At 44.5% G+C, this 18888-nt stretch overlaps 1 protein-coding gene across 1 annotated transcript in view; it reads right to left on the bottom strand.

Annotated features, from left to right (window-relative positions):
• Arhgap26 (Rho GTPase activating protein 26) overlaps nt 1-18888 on the bottom strand; it is a gene marked incomplete at its 5' end in the record, with an annotated part of 285967 nt that overhangs the window by 93076 nt on the left and 174003 nt on the right. Inside the window, 1 exon segment of the mRNA NM_001395140.1 lies at nt 6779-6938. Coding sequence (NP_001382069.1) covers nt 6779-6938 — 160 coding nt within the window.

The following is an 18888-nucleotide window of genomic DNA, read 5'->3' as shown; positions in this document are numbered from 1 at the left end:
AACATCCAGTAAGAAGTTGGGGTTGGCATGGTGGTATAAGACTAATCTGGATACTCAGGAGGTTAAAGCAGGAGGTTTGCTTTACAAGTTCAAGTCAGGTCCGGGCTACGTACTGAGTTCAAAGCCTATGATCTATAGAGAGAATGTGGGAATTACTGTGCAAATGACTGCTGCTCATTTTGAACACTTCGAGACACGCCAGTTGATTTCCCAGCTACCTCTGGCTATGCCTGAGGGTTTGTCTGTGCTAAAAGTTTAAGTTGGAATTCTCATGAGTCTGAATTACACAGCTCTGTGGGGCACTCCACTTCTATCGCACAAATGAAGTTTTCTTCGGGTCTCGAAGAAAGCTGTTGTACAAAGGACCCTGTAATCTACAAGCATTAACTCATTTAATCTACATGTCTACCACATGGTGGGAACAATGTCCTCATTTCACAGAGACTTTCCAAATTAACACAAAGAGGAAAGCTTTATTCTGTTCCCCAAGTGTCCTGCTCATATCCTCTGACTTACAAACTAATTCCAACTTAATCAGGAATGCCTGATACATAAAAGCTAGGAAGACTGTGACCCTGCCAGGAGCCACTAGAGAATAAAGTTATAAAATAAAAACACAACCAGGAGGAACCTTTCCAAGTATTCCCAATTTCAAGTTCCCTGTGAGTGGAATTAACACACCCATAAACACCAGATTACTTTTTTCTCCTTAAGCCAGGCAGGACAGTGTCAGGGTTAGCCTCTGCGCCCAGCCAGCCTTGGGTGAGCATAGTCTTGACACATACTCACCCACTACCACCAGACCATACTGTCCATGATAGCCTCTCTACTGTGATATCACCATGTCAAATATAAGAGGGGAATTTAGACTACTGTGATGGGTAAAAAGCAAACAAGCTTCAAAGCCAGAGGGTCCTAAGGTCAATTGCTGGCTTTGTCACCTACTAGGTATATTACCTCAGACAAGGCCTTGAACCACTCTGAGCCCATTTCCCTTGTAAAGATGAACATACATCACCTGTCATGCACAACTCTTGAAAAGACAAAGACTATAAACTGAGTAAACATTACACTGGTAAAACACAGGCAGGAAGCATAGTATGAAACGTTAGCCACAGAAAGCTCACTGAGGGCTGTCATTCTGTTATATGTATGTGCATTAAAGGCATGGATTATTCCCTTCTCAGTAACTCTGCCAGGGAGATGCAGTTGTTGACATCTTGTAGAGGAGGAAACTGAGCCTCACTAAAATCAAAGTCACACAACTAGACAAAGACTGGGTTGCCTGACGGACCGGGTCCTAGCTGGCTGGGTCTTCTTGAGTGCTGTGAGAGACAAATGACAGAACACAAAGAAAGGTTGCCAAGCTCTGTGGGCTGGCACATTAGATTTTAGGCTTTTGATAGCTCTGTGCCCTTGAGCAAATTATGTAAGCGTCTGATCTCCAAACATCTCATCCACAAAAAGGCCCAGGACCACAGTGAGGGCTAAGGCGCCTAGTGGCTTGGCCTTTCCTATGCAAAAGACACTTTTGTATTTAAGACAGAGACGGAGAGACGGAAAGACAGAAAAAGAGACAGAAACATAAGCTATAAGAATAAGAAGGGAATAAACAGATCTTGAAGATGAACCATGTGTGGCAGAGACACGAGAATTCAATCTGTAAGTGTGAATTTAATTACAGCCCTTCCAAAGGGTCAGCCTTACCTACCTGCAGCAATGTTAGCATTTGATGTTCTTTTCTCAAGGATGACCTGGAGCTTAGGGGTTCAGAGCTCTTTTCAGGCCCATCCTCATGTTGTGGGGCCCTGACACTCACAGAATTTGTTCTTAGCTGTGTTGCTCACACACTCTTACACCTTTGCTAATCCTGGCTGTCACATGCCCCTGCAATTTAAAAGGATTAGGAGTCCCTCCATGAAGTGTGTCCTGTAGTCATTATTATGTGCTGTGGCTTTATAGGAGGAAAACCAGGTCATGGCGAAGAGTGTCTGAGTCTACAGGCGAAAGCTGGAGGATGGTAAGCCACTCTTCAGCCTTGGTGATCGCGATGGAAAACAGCAGTCCAGCTGACACCTGACGCTGGGAACTGCCCCTCACACACATCATCAGGGTCTCAGGGAGCACAAGAGTAGATGAGGAACACTCGCCTGGGGAAGGGAGGGCCGCATCTACTCTCCTCACTGGAGCTGCTGAAGCGCAGGGCAGGAGGAGCCTGAGGCCCGCAGCCTGTGACTCGGGCAGGCCACGGCTGCATTTGTTTGTCATGATTGTGAGGAAGCCAAATCCAGAGGCTATAGCTACAGAGAGGTTTTATAAGGACAGTCAGGAATCCTAAACCCTGCTGCTACCAGCATTTGGGGGTCCGCAGGGATCAATAATTTGGAAAGTAGTGTGTGGAATTTTATTTAAAATCTCTCAAAAGGAAACCATTATCTTTAGTAACTAAAGACACACATACAGGGATTGTGTGTGTGTGTGCGTGTGCATGTGTGTGTGTGTGTGTGTGTGTACTATGATTTTCCGTATCTCCAGAAAGAGCCTAATTTCATGCTACCTCTGCTAATAGAGAAGAATTACATAAAATGCATCATCAAACTGTAGCTCTATTGGAGGGATATTAAAAAAACTTTGCAATATAAATAATTGTTAGTTTATCTAGAGTTAAGTAGGGGTAACTATGTACTCAAATTGATAAACTCACTACATTAACAGTATACATGGCAGTTGCCATTAAGAAGGAAAATGTTACAGGACCAAGGTGAAGCACTGTGTGCCAATGTACAAGCCCATCTGCCTTGCTCTCTCAGGTTTACAAAGACAGGACCCAGATGCACAGCAGGGTGGTCGCAGTGACTCTGGGCACAGGTTATCATTATTAGTGTTAATTTTGCATCCAACAAAGGTCAAATATTAAGAAAATGAAAAGCAAATGCCAAACACCTGCCAGCTGCAGGTTGACCAACTGCATATTAATTAATATACAATTTGTGTGTAAAGTCAAAGAGCAGTGCAATAAATTCCACGCCATCAACATTTTTCTGCAAGGGCAAACAAAGGCAACTTAGTGGGCCCAAGTTGTACTAACCTCCTAGAAGGTGACTAGTACTTCGCTGTGGATACGAGCTGCACAGGGCTGCGCCCTTACCTTCAGCAGCTCATATCTGGCACATGAGATCAAGAGTTAACATATATTAAAAAGGAGACAATTCTGACAGTTGATAGTTAAAGATCTACTCTCTAATGTCTCCCAAATCCCACCGATGGATTGCAAGGGCACTCTTACATCTTACAGACACTAAGGGGTCTTCATGGTGACAGACCATACACTACTCACAGGCACGCGTACATAGTGCATCCTCCCATTTCTCCAGAATCCTTCTCCAGAACCACAGCCAAAAGAAATGCCATACACTCTCACAGACCCCAAGGAATCCATCTCCTATTGTGTGTTGCAACAGTGCACTGTAGCAAATGCAACCAGCACGAAGCATGTAAGAAGGCAATGTGTTTTCTTGACATGTGTCTGTTCTTCCTCAGCATGTAAAACTTTCAAAGCCATTGACACATTAACCCTTAGAAAGAGATTAGACGAAAACTTTGTGAGAAATTGCTAAATTTCTGTCACTTTGGGATATTTCGGATGATAACTATAATATTTTGTCTTCTTATTTCCAACTAGAAACATGAATATTATCTCCACTGTAATCTTAAGTATTTCTCTACTTGATAGTTTAAGATAGTTAGGTTTCGGGTTAAGCTGTGAGATGGAGGGATTCTAGTCATGCAGAATTGGAAATGTTAAAGCAGTAACCATTACCATAAGGCAAACGTGTTAAAGCAGTAACCATTACCGTAAGGCAAACGTGTTAAAGCAGTAACCATTACCGTAAGGCAAACATGCTGGGAGCCAAAACCTTTGCTTTCTGAGCCTTCGATTCAAACACTGTCGGTTCTGTTCTTCTCTAGTGGCCACAGAATGCCAGTGGAGTTCCAGGTACACAGATAGTCCCTGGTAGACAATTACTGTTAGGCATTTGAGGAGACTACCTATGATTTCCACCCTGGCTGCACCAGTGTGTCAGTCTATCAGCAGTATATGACAGAGTTTCTTCCCCACATCCGCCAGCATTTCTTGTCATTTGTTGTCTTGAAGACAGCCATTCTGGTCTTGAGATGCGATCTCAAACTAGTCCAAATTTGCATTTTCTTGAAGAAAAAGATGGTGAATTTTTTTTCTTGAACATTGCTAGGAAGATTAAATGAGATGGTAGCAATGTGGCTGCTTAGCACAGTATCTTGTGAGTAAGTTGTAAGTAAAAGCTATTTTTATCAAGTTATATTTCTGGACCATATTTATTGAAACTATCAGTTGGTTCAATTGAATAAAAAAAATATGGACTCATGGAAAGCTCAAGGATCCTCAGACATTTCTGTTTCTTATGACTTTTTCTGCTCTATCTTTTCTTATTCAGGGACATTTGTTTCCTAATAACTGTAGAATACTGTCTCCCTCCTGGATCAGCTGGGACAAAGACTCTAGACCTCTGAGACCCAGTACTTGTGTGGGCTCAGATGATTTCCCTAGCCAGTCTGAGGTCTATCACTAAGACTCCTATGAAGGACGTGGGAAGGTTCTCAGTAAAAAGAAAGAGCTCAGAAAGAAGGAAGTTTCTACACTCACAGACACTGTCTGGAACGTGTGTAGACTGGATTGGCTCATTTTACATTACTAGAGTAAAATATCTGAGGCCAGGGAACTTTCTGAAGAAAGAAAATTTAGTCGGTTCATAGTTCTGTAGGTGTAAGGCCAAGGAACCATATTGCAAGTTTAGGTGTAGAGCATATTGTAACCTAGGAGACAGTGTGTGTGTGTGTGTGTGTGTGTGTGTGTGTGTGTGTGTGTGTGTATGTGAAAGATAGGTGAGAAAGGAATGGAGGGGGACAGAAGTTGGGAGGAGAGAGAGATTGTTGATACTTTTGTGTTCTGATCGCTCTCTTACAAAGTCATCAGTATTTAATCAGGGGCTCAGTCTGAATGCCAACATTAAAGAGGTCGGAAAACTATTAGTCTGATCAGTAAGTAGACGCTCCAGCCTGGCAGAAGAGGCGAGCGCTACAGAAAGAGAAAGGCAAAGGAGAAGGGGCAGGACTGGGTCTATGACATTCTAAGTGCAGAGGTCTGGGCAGTCCCCACTGAAGACACTTGAAAGTGGTGAAGACACACGCCATGTAGTTTTCAAGGTGGAAGAGTGTTCCATCCGGGTGATGGGAACAGCAATTGCTAAGGAGTCAAGATAGACGTATACCTGACATGTCTAAGGGCCACAGAGCAGTTAGGACCAAGGAAGCAGCAGGAGCCAGGAGAGAGAAGATTGTGTAGGGTTCGCAGGCTCCTACAAATGGCCTCCAAATCCAGCCATGGGGAAGATTCTGGATGGCTTAGGCAGTGCACAACTGATGTGAGCTGGCTTGGCATGTCACAAGTGTCATTTTGGTAGGTGGCATCAGAATAAAGAGGCCAAGGTGGAAGCAAAGAGGCAAATTGTTGTCAAAATTCAGACCAAGGGTGACAGTGGCTTGCACTATTGCTATCAGTAATATTGTGTGCAAGGCATGGTCAGAATCTAAATTTGTTTTGTATGAATTTACTCATTCTAGGCAAAGGTTTTATTTAGGAAGAGGAACATGTATTATTTTTTTAAAAATTAAATTGCAGAGTTATGTCTGTGAAAAAGTCACCTGGGGCAATCTGCACAGGCTCTGAGAAGCTTCTCAGGGATTTGCTACTAAGAGTACTGACACGAGCATGACTCAGTGGTGCTAAAGTATTTCATGATGGATGGGGGTGCAGGGTAACTGTGTTCGCTTGGCAAGGTCAAGCTGGTCAGAATTCCACCATGGATGAGGGAAGGGCCCTGGAGGCCCTGCCCCTACTGAGGAGCTGCTGGCATTGGTGGCAGCTGGAGAAAGATTGGTTATTTTCCTTCAGGACTGCAGCCCCTGGAGGCTTCACATGCTCTAGTGGATGTAGTCTCACGCTTGTGGATGTAAGTAATGACTGACTGGACTAAACTGGATTTTAAAGGAGAAGGCCATGAAGGTAGTTGGGTATACTTGAGGAGTCCAGGGAAAGTTGGGGGGGAAAGGCACTTCATACCTTTATACAGCTCTCTAAGAAAAGAATATTTTAGCAAATATTTAAAAAATATTTCAACAAACAATAGACCAGATACTTCAGTGCCTTAAAAGCAAAGATCACAAGCATATATAAACAAATTCAAATGCACACACATGAATACATGTATGAACATGTGTATGAAACTTGTACTATCTTTATAATCAAAATCCAGACTATGGGAAAAACACGTGCAGCACAAATGGGAAGACTTCAGCATACCTACTAGTAACAAGCCCATACGTTTCTAAGACAATCAAGTAAAAAGTAAAACGGTTTTCTAAAATGTGGCTCATAGAGTATCGCTTCTCTGGAAATCGAGGAGAAAGAGCTCAGCACTGTCCCTGATACAGAATAAGAACTCAGTGAGATTCTGTGCATCCCCACCCCTGTAGAGCCACTGTAAGAGCCACTGCTGTCACTTCCACCAGTGACATTCATCACCACCAGGACACTGACAGTCATCAACTTCACTATCATCTGGGTTCAAGCACCATTAGCAATGCAAACCTAATCAAGTCTGAAGGTCAGTTCCAGTGTAACCCCCATCCACAGAGCTAACACCCGACTCTCTCCCACAAGGGCCCACTTCTGCCTTACCTTCTCATGGTTCTCTATTAAGATCTCGATGACAATGTTCTGAAACTTGATGTCCATGATGGCTGCCACGGTTTCTTCCTGAGGTCGCAGCAAGGTGGGTCCAAACACTACACCAAGGTTTGCCACAGTCATCAGATTCTGCTTGTGGTTGTTAGCAACGCTGCAAAGGGGAAAGAGCGGGTGAGAGAAGTCGTGCATGCCCAGACGGCTTACCTCCATGGTGCTTCTGACCTCCCTGCCTGTATCTAGAGAAGGCAAGACTCAGGATCCTCGGATGCCATGAATCAAAGAGCAACTTTTCTTTTCTATCTTCAACTATGGTGTTCACAGATCTTCATTTAGTATTCACTTCAGGATATGATTCCCACTTTGCCTAAACAACCAGCAACCAGTCAAGGCCATCCGCCAGATGATGAGGTCTTGCTACCCCAAGTCACTACTCTCTACGTCCAGGTAACTCCCACCCATCTTGATTACTTCTGTACCTGTCTGCTTCTTAAACCACCAAGGGTTTTTCCCTCTGCACTGTCTCCAGTGTAGATCAAGAAGCTCCTGGTTTTGTTCATTTGCAAAAATAAACTTGAAATAGACACAGTTTTCTTTCGAAAGGAAAGAGCCGGCATTTAAACCATGTCAGGAAATTCAGTGCTCTAAACACTAAGTATTAAAAGCCCATTTGATTAAACATGAGGCTTGCATTAAGTGAAACATGTGGCATCAACAGAAATAAAAAATGTACTACTGGATATCTGTGTTTTTACACTGCACAGACATGCAAAGTTTAAAGAAAGGATGAGTCAGTAGTGGCTTGCCAGAGTAATCTACTAAATACACATGCAAACAACTATACAAAATACATATATCTGAACTCCATGCCCAAGCTATAAAACTCAGTGGTTCCTAAGCCCCTTGAATAAAAACTTAGGAATGATTTACTGGCAGTAGACAAGTTCATGCCATTCAACACTGTTAGAAAATACTGTAAGATTCCTTAATCGCCCACCTGCAGGAAGAAGGCAGCTATTCATTACTAACTCCAACCTAGAAAGAAGTCTGAGCAGAGACACTTTCCATGGACTGACATCCCCAGTGTCCAGTGCCATTGACACTGAGTGTCTTTCATGCAAGCGTAGCAATGCCTGCACTGTTTCTCCTGTAGACTTCCATTATTGTAGGAGAAGAAGGGATTCGCCGTTTCTAAACCCAGTCTTTACTGAAATTCTGCTTCAACCAACTTTATCATTTGATATACACTTTTGGGTTTGTACAGTTTTATAGATTTGATATACACTTATGGATACTCATAAAAGAAGTATATCTTCCCCTCAGTGCCTTTCTTAGTGTCTGCTACTTCCCAGCCACGGTTTACTTGATAAGTAATGATTTTAGGCAAGCATTGAAGATGTGGGATCCCTCCTCCTTTATAAGGAGTTGTAAGGGTGGATGGCACGCCCCCTTCATGTATGTTGTATGGGTTGAATGTGATCATGCATGGGAAGTGTACTGATGAGAATAATTTTCTACCCATCTTCCTCCTCTGCCCCCACTTTTCTGCTCTTGCCCATGTCAATCCTTGGCCTAGAATGTTCTTGTTATGTGCTTGACAAATCTCTGTAAGGTTCAGCACACATGCACCTGACATGGTCTCCTCCTACTCCTCCATCCCAGACTCAGATGTTCTCACTCAGTGATGCAATCTCCACCGTGAGAATGAACACAGAGACTGAAGTATTGAACCTGACAGAGCCAGTGACAAGCAGGATGCACTTGATGAAACTTAACACATGATGGGAACTTCTTGGTAGATGTAAGACTAATAATATTCATAGCCTAACTGAAAAATTTCTAATTATTATCAATAATATGGGGATAATTGTACCTGAACTACTCCCTTTTCAAAGTCTCGGGCTGTCTCCCACTTCTTAGGCTTAATTAATGAGTAATAATTACTCTGATTTGCAGGCCCTGAGGTCCAAAGGCATTTGGAAAAACAGTATAGTAATTCTGGTTGGCAACTCTGAATATAAATAGGCTTGAGGCTACCCAACAAATTCATTTCCCGTTTAATGATCCATTTTATTCTGGAACTTAAAACACATTGATCTAAGTCTTGAGAAACTTTTCAGTGACAAGTTTGTACCTTCTCGTTGCTACTATTCTATCTGGGCACTCACTGCAGAAATAAATTGATCTGTCACTTGATTACTTCGGCTCACAACTTGGTACAGCTTTGTTCATTACTCCACAGTGAATTATTAATGACTTGAGAGCTCTGTGTGTTCCAGAGAGAAAGGCCTAGACCTCAGTCTCTGCTGGCACCAGCCATGAATTATAGCTTGACGGATTTACAGATGTGTGGGAAGCGGCCTGGCAGGGTGCTGGAAAGCCTGTCCAGCAGAAGCCTTGGGATGCATTCATTAGGGAGATCCATAAAACACTAAGCCTGCCTTCTGTTCTCTTAATTGTACTGCCTGGGCTCCTCCTCACACAGTTCAGAATGTCATGTTGAATCTTGTCTTAAAATCAGCACACACATGCTTCTTGTGTGTTGAACTCTGCATTGGCACATGCCTTTCAGCCCTCTGCGTCCACATGGGCTATTCTGCTGAGATGTCTTCCACAGACACTGCAAGTAGGGCTGTGCTTTTGCAAGCGTGCAGAGGAGGAGTTCACCTGTGAGGGTAGGGAAGAAAGTCACTGTTCCTTCTGTGACCCTCAAGGAAGTTGCTGGGATTCTTCCCCCTATGTTCCAAGCAACTGGATTACAGTTAGCAAGTGAGGCAGGCTGGAAGGATTCCTGTCATCTTTGTTTCAAGGGGAATTAGCTCGACAGTCTGGATCTTATACCCTTTGGGAGAGAGAGAGGGGGAAATCACTTCCAGATGAAAACTGTGGTAATACGGAGAGCGTCATGACAGACAAGACAGTAGTCAACCCCTTTAGAAACCTATTAAGAAAGGCCCTCGTACTGCACAGGGATCACATCTGTTTTCCTTGAGTTGAACGGTAGGAGTGTGTCAGTGCTGTGTCCTTCACAACCATGGGCTGCCACAAAGGCCTCCAAATACCTGTAAGCCTAGAGTAGGGTTTGCAATCCAGTTGTCTCTGAGGCCTGGGTGCTACGTCGAGGAAAGACGCCAAAGCCGAGCCCATGGACATGAGGTGGCAGTGGCAGGTTAGCAGGGTCTACACAGGTTCCATGGCTGTAGTAAGGCTCTAACAACAGCACAGAAGCGCTGCTGGCTTCCCCACTCCAGCCTCCAGTGCCAACTAATACAGCCCTTCAGACTTAAAGAATGATGGAGGCTTTACGAAAAGTCCTAGAACGTCTTATGTACACTTGGCATTTATAACTCTAGAATACTAGTGTGACACTTTTTGACAACAGGAAATGTTTCCATCCAATACAAACATATATGCACAGCATACATATACCTAACAGTAAGTGGGATGCATCTGACATTTTATATTCTTTTCGAAATTTACTAAATTGACTTTGCAACGCACTTTTGCACCAAGAACTACAATTTGAAAGGAATATAGTGTTGAAATACCAATTTCTGCATAGAAAAACAATAAGGCTGAGGGAGACCCAATGGCTAGAGTCAGAGAAAGAGCGACTGGGTGGAAATCGGGTCACAGGGCCTTTTCACATAGGAAACAGGAAGGAAGATACCTACCATATAACATGGGAAGGCTGATAATGCATAGCTAATGAGTCAGTCTCTTGGCATGGTGTACCAGCCTAATAGAGGACATTTGCTATCATGGTGCTAGGGCACAGGAGTGGGTCACAGCAGGTACCAGTTTAAAGACATACTACAGTGATGTTTACTAGCTGCTTTGTTCTGGGGCAAGGATCAGTATATACATATATACACATACCATGACACACTTGAAATCTATAGAAATGTTTAAGGAACCACACACTTATTTTCCTTCATATTTTCATCAGCATCTTTGGTACCACAGGCTGAGAAACTCAAAGCTACTTCATGACACCAACGGCTTCATGTCCTAACCTACCTATCAAGTAACCTAAGTTCATCACCCTGTAAAGCCAACTCTGGGTAGCGCGTGTCTACTGCAGTTGCCCCAAGCTTATTCCTTTAAACCGGGTTTCCCATTCCATCCTTCGGGTGCTTCTACATTGACTGCTCCCCTTTCACAAGTGTTACAAGGCTAAAGCTGGACCGTGACCTTGGAGTGCCTCCTGTAGAAAATGCAGATGAGGCAGGCTTAAGGCTAACACTCCTGAAAGTGAGACAGTGGGTGGGAGATCAAGCAACTCTAAATATTACCTTAGTTGCTAACACCTTCTTGGGGAAGCCCCAAGGCTGGGCTGAGGATTCACTAGAAATGAAGCTGCTATTTTGTGGTCAACCAGCTAAGTGTTAAGTTTCCAGGGTTGTTAATTTGGTTGCTTTCACCAATTTCGAATCCCTAAGTGTGTGTTGCCTAGATACCACTTGGACTTTCAGAAGTGGGACTGGTATGAAGGGTGTTGGGGGACTCTGCCAAGAAAGCCCATCAGTGCCATAAATACAGCTTTTCTGTGCTGTCCTCAAGGGAAACAATAACAGAAGTTGCTCTATATGGTCCCCGTGTTCACATTAATTCCTAGGAATGGTTATTTAGTGAATGGCCATACTCCCCACTTTGAATAATTAATGGAGTATTATTTCTGAGCAGTAGTTTTATAGCCCCACTTGTCCTTCATGACAGGCACTCTATTGGCCACAATTATACAGTTGAGGACCCTGAGACACTGAGAAGTGAAGAAGCCACTTGTGCTCATACAGCCAGGATGGAACTATGTCAGTGAGCCTGTCCTCTTAACCATAGCTTTCCACTGTTCCATGCAACCAATGATGAGAGGTATCCTTGCTCCTCAGAAACCCATAAAAATGAATAGAGGGGCATCATAGAGTCACCCAGGGCTATGATGGAAGGATGAGAGGAGAAAGGTTGGTTCTTCATCCATGACAGAGACTGCTGAGCTGAAAGAGGAAGAGGGAGTGACCCTGTGTCTACCTCTGAAAGTTTGAAAGCAGTATCGGACTACACCACTTTCCCCTTCCTACCATGAACATGGCTGTCTACTTGGTAAAATGACATACTGACCCTTGAATATGACAGGATAGTGTTTATAGCTGGCTGCACAGTCAGAGAGCTGCTTTCTGGTGGTGTGAGAATAAAGCCACCAGGTAGATAAATCAAAGGGAAGGGCACTGGCAAAATGGTTTGCATGGCCCCAGAGCCATAAAGCGACAGCTAAGGAATACCAACACAGCCTACACTCTTTGCTCTGAGATGTTTCAAGACTCATGAGTATGAATAACTTGTCCCTTCTTCTGGTGGCATAAATGGCCATGTTTCTGGATGGACACAGATGTCTGCTGAGATGTCCCTATTGGCTAGAAGGACTTATGTCAACTTTGGGCCCACTTGCAGAGACCCACTTGGTCCTAAACATTCTTTAGAGAAACAGAAGAGAGCTATGGGAGAAACAGAGATGAGAGCCTCTGTGCACGCAATCTGCACCCTAAGCAGAGGTGTTCTGAGGACAAGGTACCCAGCCAGCTCCATTTCTTCTCAGCTCACCTTGAAGTCAATACTACTCTTTTTAAAATCCACCAGAGGACCCCTGGCTATTTTAAACTGAAAGCTGTTCACAGGCAATGTGGTGGGTTCTCAAAAATGGCACACAAAATCGTCATCTGGCCCAGTAATTCTAAATCCAGGCATATCCATAAAAGAACTTCAAGTAGGGACTAAAGGTATCTGCACAGCCACCTTCGTGACCACTTTCTTCAACACTGCTCTAACACACTCATGTGCCTGTGGGGAGACGGGCAGTCCAGCAAGACATGAGCTACACCTACAATGGAGTGCTACACAGCCTTCAAAAGAAATGGAGTCCTGGCAAACCCAACGTGGACAGACTCTGAGGACACTACATTAGGTGAAGCAAACCAGTCGAAAGGGTAAATACTCTCCGATTTGCTTACAGTGATACTCCATTTCAGACTCCCACTGTGGTACCTGGTGGTGACCTGGCCAAGGTCCAGAGAGTTGTGTGCATTGCTGAAGCCTGGGCTCATCTAAATCACAAGTTTGATCTGATGTATGCCAAGTGTGACTTTGTGCACTGATACGTGGGTGAGGGCATGGTGGAGGGGGAATTCTCTGAGGCCTGTGAGGACATGGCTTCCCTAGAGAAGGATTATGAGGAGATTGGTGTGGGTTCTATGGAAGGCAAGGGTGAGAGAGAAGGAGAGGAATACTAGTCCATTCCTCCAGCCCCTGTATCATGTCAAACTCGAAACTCCAGCGCCAGCATTAGCTGCAGGCATTGATGCTTCTGTGCTGTTTTCATTCTGTGGTCATGTCTTCTCCATGTGTACCTCTAAGTTTTCCATGATGTCTCAAACTTAAAGAATTAAGAAAAGAAAAAAAAGGGGGGTCTGGAGAGATGGCTCAGTGGTTAAGAGCACTGACTGCTTTTCCAGAGGTCCTGAGTTCAATTCCCAGCAACCACATGGTGGCTCACATCCATCTGTAATGGGATCTGATGCCCTTCTGGTGGTGTCTGAAGACAGCTTCAGTGTGTGTGTGTGTGTGTGTGTGTGTGTGTGTGTGTTCTTTTCAAAAGTGGCTAATGCGATAAAAATGTTACATGTATTGTGCAATAGAAAAGTTGATTATCCAAAGGGAAGAGGAAAGAATTTGTGAGATACCCTTGCTAAGTCCTATGCATGAGTGACATCAAGGTGATTCTCTGCCACATTTCCCTTTGCTCTTTCACCTCTGGGCCTTGTATCTTTCTTTCCAGTTCTGATCCTTAACACCTTGGGAATTCAAAGGGCCTCTTTACTCGGCTTTCTCCTAGGGAATTCTCACTTCCTCAGAGGGGTCATTCTGGCCACTCACAGCAGGTCAGGTCTTACACTAACCTTGTACCTCCCTAGTTACCCTGTGTCAGCTCTTACTACATAATAACTCTGTCACCATTCACCGGAATGTCCTTGTCTGTTCCCTCCACTTAGCAAAAGTTCCAAGAGTACATGTTCGTGGGAGCCTCCTTACTACTCCCCCAGTATCAGGTATACTGAGACATACAACTTGTTAAGGATCAAGAAAGAAATAACATGCGCATCTTGTGGAGGCTACCATCTTGAAAATGCACAGAAGATCAGCAGTACTTTAGTTCCTGCTTCAAACTTCCATGTAACCTACCAGGGTCTCAGACCTTTGGTCATGCCAGGGGCAGCAGAGAGGCAGCTCCCCTGACAGCTTGATACATAACAAACCAGGTGTTACTGTTGATTACACTAGTCTGCAAGGTATGAGGCCATCAAATACTTATAGGGTATAACAATCATTATTACATGAATTACCTAATGTGCATTATATAACATAGCATAATGCACAAATTACTATGTTGGTCTCCTTCCAAAATATTTGTCATAGCTTCTAGGATAGAGTACCCTATGTTAATTTTTTTCATTAGATCTGTTTCTCAAATCCCTTTCTTCTGCCTGTCTTTAATTATTACAATGATTACCATCAATAACTAACAGCAGGATTAGCCAAGTATTTTCTGGGAAGCGGGTGTTAAGTACTTCATCAATTACCTCATCTGATCTTTAGAATTCTCCTGTGAATTAGGCTCCAACATTGTTCAGCACCACAAAGTTACAACTCTGACAAGTTACAAAGGCAGCAAGTGGCAGAAATGGACCGTGATGCCAGCCTGACAGCAGAGCTGACTCTCAGGTCCTGTGGGGACGGTGCTGTCTGGGCATGGTACAGTCTTCCCTCTGTTCTTCCTTTCCACATGGCCTATGTTTAGGGAGATCATGTGGCAAAGGAAAACTAGATTGGGTAGTCCTGACTGGAAGTTGTTAAAAGTAATAAAGGATATTAGTTCATTTATGGCCAATAACAGTCTAGAACATCCCTGAGTTTCTCTATTGGGAATACACTAAACTGGGCCACCGGAATTACAGTCTCCAATGGAATGGGTGTGGTTCACTCAGGAAATGAATTAGAACTCTCATTGTTACTTGTAAGTCAGGCATGGCCTTCGAGTCCCCAAATTCATCAGACAGAGTTTATTTATTTCTCTTATGTCTTTCTTGTACAAAGAAAGTACATCATTTAGACCTAGGGATCTGGATCTAAGAGGCAGAAATAGTCACCCTTCTTGAGTAGGCTGCAGCAGAGAAAAGGAGAGGAGCTGACCCAGGACACCACTTTCTGGAAAACTACTTAACTACTCCAAGTCATCAACAGCAGATTCTAATGCCCAATGCAACTCACTCTTGCAAAGCACTTTAAAGTTTATAAAATGTTTTCATACGCATTACCGCACCATTAAAAGTTATTCCTCAGACTTAGAAATGTTAAGTGACAAACATGCATATATGTACATGACAGCAACAAGGGCTGCTAGGGTAGGGCAACTGATTCCTGGTGCTGTGACACTTTTCTCAGTGATGGGGCCACTGCCCATAAACCACCACTGTCCAAACTTGCAGGCCAAGGACTGAGGCGCACCTTGATCCAGCAGAGAAGTCGCAAAGCCTTACCTAGTCTTCTGTTATCAAATAATTTCCAGTGTTTGCTATGTGCCAGGGGCTGCTTTAAGCACTGGAGACGCTGCAATAACAAAACAACCTCTCCCCCATCCCTGGTTCTGTGCCTTAGATAAACTTTCATTTTGTATGGTAAGGCAGATATAAATAAAGTATATGGTCTAGTGGTAAAAGAGCACACTGGGAAAGGGGACAGGGAATGCTGGGGCCATGTTGCACTTTTAAAAGGTGATTTGGGAAGTATGGCTAGGAGACATGTAGTACCCATCTGGAGGTAGAAAAGATGTTGGCCTGGTGACACCTGGGAAGTCACATGCAGAGGAAGCAGTAGGTGTGGACACATGGAGGTCAGAAGGTGCATGGCGTGCTGGCAACACAGCAGGAAAGCCGGCACACCTGGAGCACAGTGAGCGGAGGGGAAAGTAGCACAAGTCAGACAGGCGACAGGCCGGGGGCAGCAAAGCTGGAGGGCTTTGCAGGCCACTGTGAGTGTTTGCTTCTTTACAGAGCGAGATGAAAAGCAATTAGAAAATTCTCATCTGCGGAGAAACCCAATATCAGCACAGCCTCTCTTCCGTCTCAGAAAGGCCTCAGCTACTAAGGCTGAAATGCTCAAACTCCATTGGTTTCTCATTTTCCAGAGAGACAGACAGAGACAGAGAGATGCGCAGAGAAGGGAGCAGGGGGAAGCTACAGGAGCAGCCATCAAGTCCAGTAGAGAATGGTGACATATGAAACACAGTACAGCACTGTTTGGATTGCATCCAAACAGTTCTATCTGCCAAACCCTGTTCCTGCTACTCTAGCAGGTCTCTGCGCTCCCTGTCATTTGCCCTAGTCACTGGGTGAAAGGGCTCCACTGCAGGAAGTTCACTGGGGAAAGAACTGGACTAAACTGGTGGTCTAACGGAACAGGGTCAGGAGGGAGGTATAGGGGCAAGACTTGGTACACAGCTCCCCTGAGGAGGGAGAGAAAAGGTGCACACAAAGTCACAAGTCTACATCAAGAGTCCGATTGGCACTGAGCACCAAACACAAAACAGAGAACAGAGAAACTGAGAGTATGCTCGCCCAGGGCGACTATCTGCACCTTCCTCATCTGTAAACGCGCTCCTCCCTCCTACTCTCACTCTCCATGCCCAGCTCTCTGTGCTCTCACAGTCCACAGTGAGGGAGCCTGGCATGCACATCTCACTCCCACGGAAGGTTCCCAACTGAGGGACTGCTCCAGATTGATGTTTACATCCTATAGGCACAAGTGTCCAGTCACAGATAGGGAATGAGCTTGGGAAAATCAAGTCCAGGCACTTCATTTCCTGTCTACAAAGACAGAAGAGTCCCAAGGGCATAGCCAAGCAGCGACTATTCTGGTTTTTATGACCAAGAGAGAAGGGGGAGAGGTGGACATGGGGAGGAGGGAGAGGAAGGAAGGAAGGAAAGAGGGGGAGGGAGGGAGAGGGGAGGGGAAAGGAGGAGAGAGAATAGGAAGGGGGAAGGGAAAGGAAGAGAAGGGAAGGGAAGGGAGGGGAGGGGAGAGAAAGGGAGGGGGAGAGAGGGAACTACCTCTTCCAAGTCAGATCACTGGATATGATTGAGTGTGAGATAAGAGATAGTAAGGAGTTCATGGAATGATGTCCAGCTGTACTGCTACACCCAAGGGGTCAGCAGTCTGAAACTGCTCCACAGTGAAGAAATTGAAGGTGAAAAACTGTAACAAGCTGGTACCACCAAGGCAAGTGATAGAGCACCCATGCACTGAATGCACTGTAGGCCACACCGGTTTGGCTGTTGTGAGTTATGTTATTCTCATGAAATTTCCCTTTGTCTATCATGCTCTATAGGATGCATATCTGTGTGGATGTGGCCTCTTTTCTCTTTTTAAAAGTGCCTATGACTATCGTCTCTAGTAATCTATACCTCTGGACTCCAGAAAACCCTCAACCATTCTCTGAAGAAAATCACTGCTGCTCTGAGTATGATCTGTGGACCATGAGTGTCCTATGCTAGAGGCTTGGCCCCCCCATGATATACTGTCAGAAAGCACTGTGAAGCCTTTAGGAGTGAGGGTGAGATGAAGGGAAGGGACTTAGGTCACTGGCGACATGCCCGGGCAGGACTCATCCAGGCCCTTCTCCTTCCAAGCTATGCTCCTTCTTGTACTCCTGCCGAGATGAATCACCCTCTGCTGCCTTACCAAAGTTGAAGCAAATGCTCTTGACCTTTGAACCTCCACAACTGAAAGCTTTCTGTAAAAGTAGCCAGCTTCGGGCAGGAAAAACTACTGAATACAACTAATTCTGTTCACACTCTGTAGTTTTGTCCGTAGAGTAGAGTACATTTGGATCTTCTCATTCTGATCTGTTTGTTTTCTGTGCCGTGACTGGAACCTAGGGGTTCGTGTATGTTGTACAAGTGCCATACCAGTAAACTGGGTCCCCATCCCGCTTTTCAAATATTTTCTGTTATTTCCCTGTACTGCATTGTGGTGACTTTCTAACACCAACTTTCTTGTCTTTCCTCAGATTGGTTTAGTCTTTAACTGAATTTTAACTTCAATGATCATTTCTTTTTTTCCCCCCCATTTTTATTAAATTGGGTGTTTCTTATTTATATTTCAAATATTATTCTCTTTCCTGGTTTCCCATCGATCAGCCCCCTAGCCCCTCCCCCTCCTCTTCTATATGGGTGTTCTCCTCCCCACCCACCCCCCCATTACCATTCCCCCAACAATCCCCTACACTGGGGGGTCCAACCTTGGTAGGACCAAGGGCTTCCCCTTCCACTGGTGCTCTTACTAGGCTATTCACTGCTACCTATGCAGTTGGCGCCTAGGTCAGTCCATGTATAGTCTTTGGGTAGTGGTTTAGCCCCTGAAAGCTTTGGTTGGTTGGCATTGTTTTTCTCTAACTCCTCCAACGGGGCTCCTGTTCTCAGTTCAGTGGTTTGCTGCTAGCATTCGCTTCTGTATTTGAATACATATTCTGGCTGTGTCTCTCAGGAGAGATATATATCCAATTCCTTTCAGCATGCACTTTTTAGCTTCACCAATCTTATCTAGTTTTGGTGAATATATATATATGGGCCACGTGGGGCAGACTCTGAATGGCCATTCCTTCAGTCTCTGCTCCAAACTTGGCTTCCATATCCCCTCCTATGGATATTTTTGTTCCCCTTTTAAGAAGGAGTGAAGCCAGAAAAACACACATGGTATGCACTCATTGATAAGTGGCTATTAGCCCAAATGCTTGAATTACCCTAGATGCCTAGAACACATGAAACTCAAGATGGATGATCAAAATGTGAATGCTTCACTCCTTCTTTAAAAGGGGAACAAGAATACCCTAGGCAGGGAATATAGAGGCAAAGATTAAAACAGAGACAGAAGGAACACCCATTCAGAGCCTGCCCCACATGTGGCCCATACATATATAGCCACCCAATTAGACAAGATGGATGAAGCAAAGAAGTGCAGGCAGACAGGAGCAGGATGTAGATCGCTCCTGAGAGACA

The sequence above is a fragment of the Rattus norvegicus genome, chromosome 18, assembly GCF_021556685.1.
Source record: "Rattus norvegicus strain SHRSP/BbbUtx chromosome 18, alternate assembly SHRSP_T2T, whole genome shotgun sequence".
NCBI classification, from domain to species: domain Eukaryota; kingdom Metazoa; phylum Chordata; class Mammalia; order Rodentia; family Muridae; genus Rattus; species Rattus norvegicus.
The sequence above is the reverse complement of the archived record's forward strand: the minus strand, read 5'-3'. Positions and strand labels throughout refer to the sequence as shown.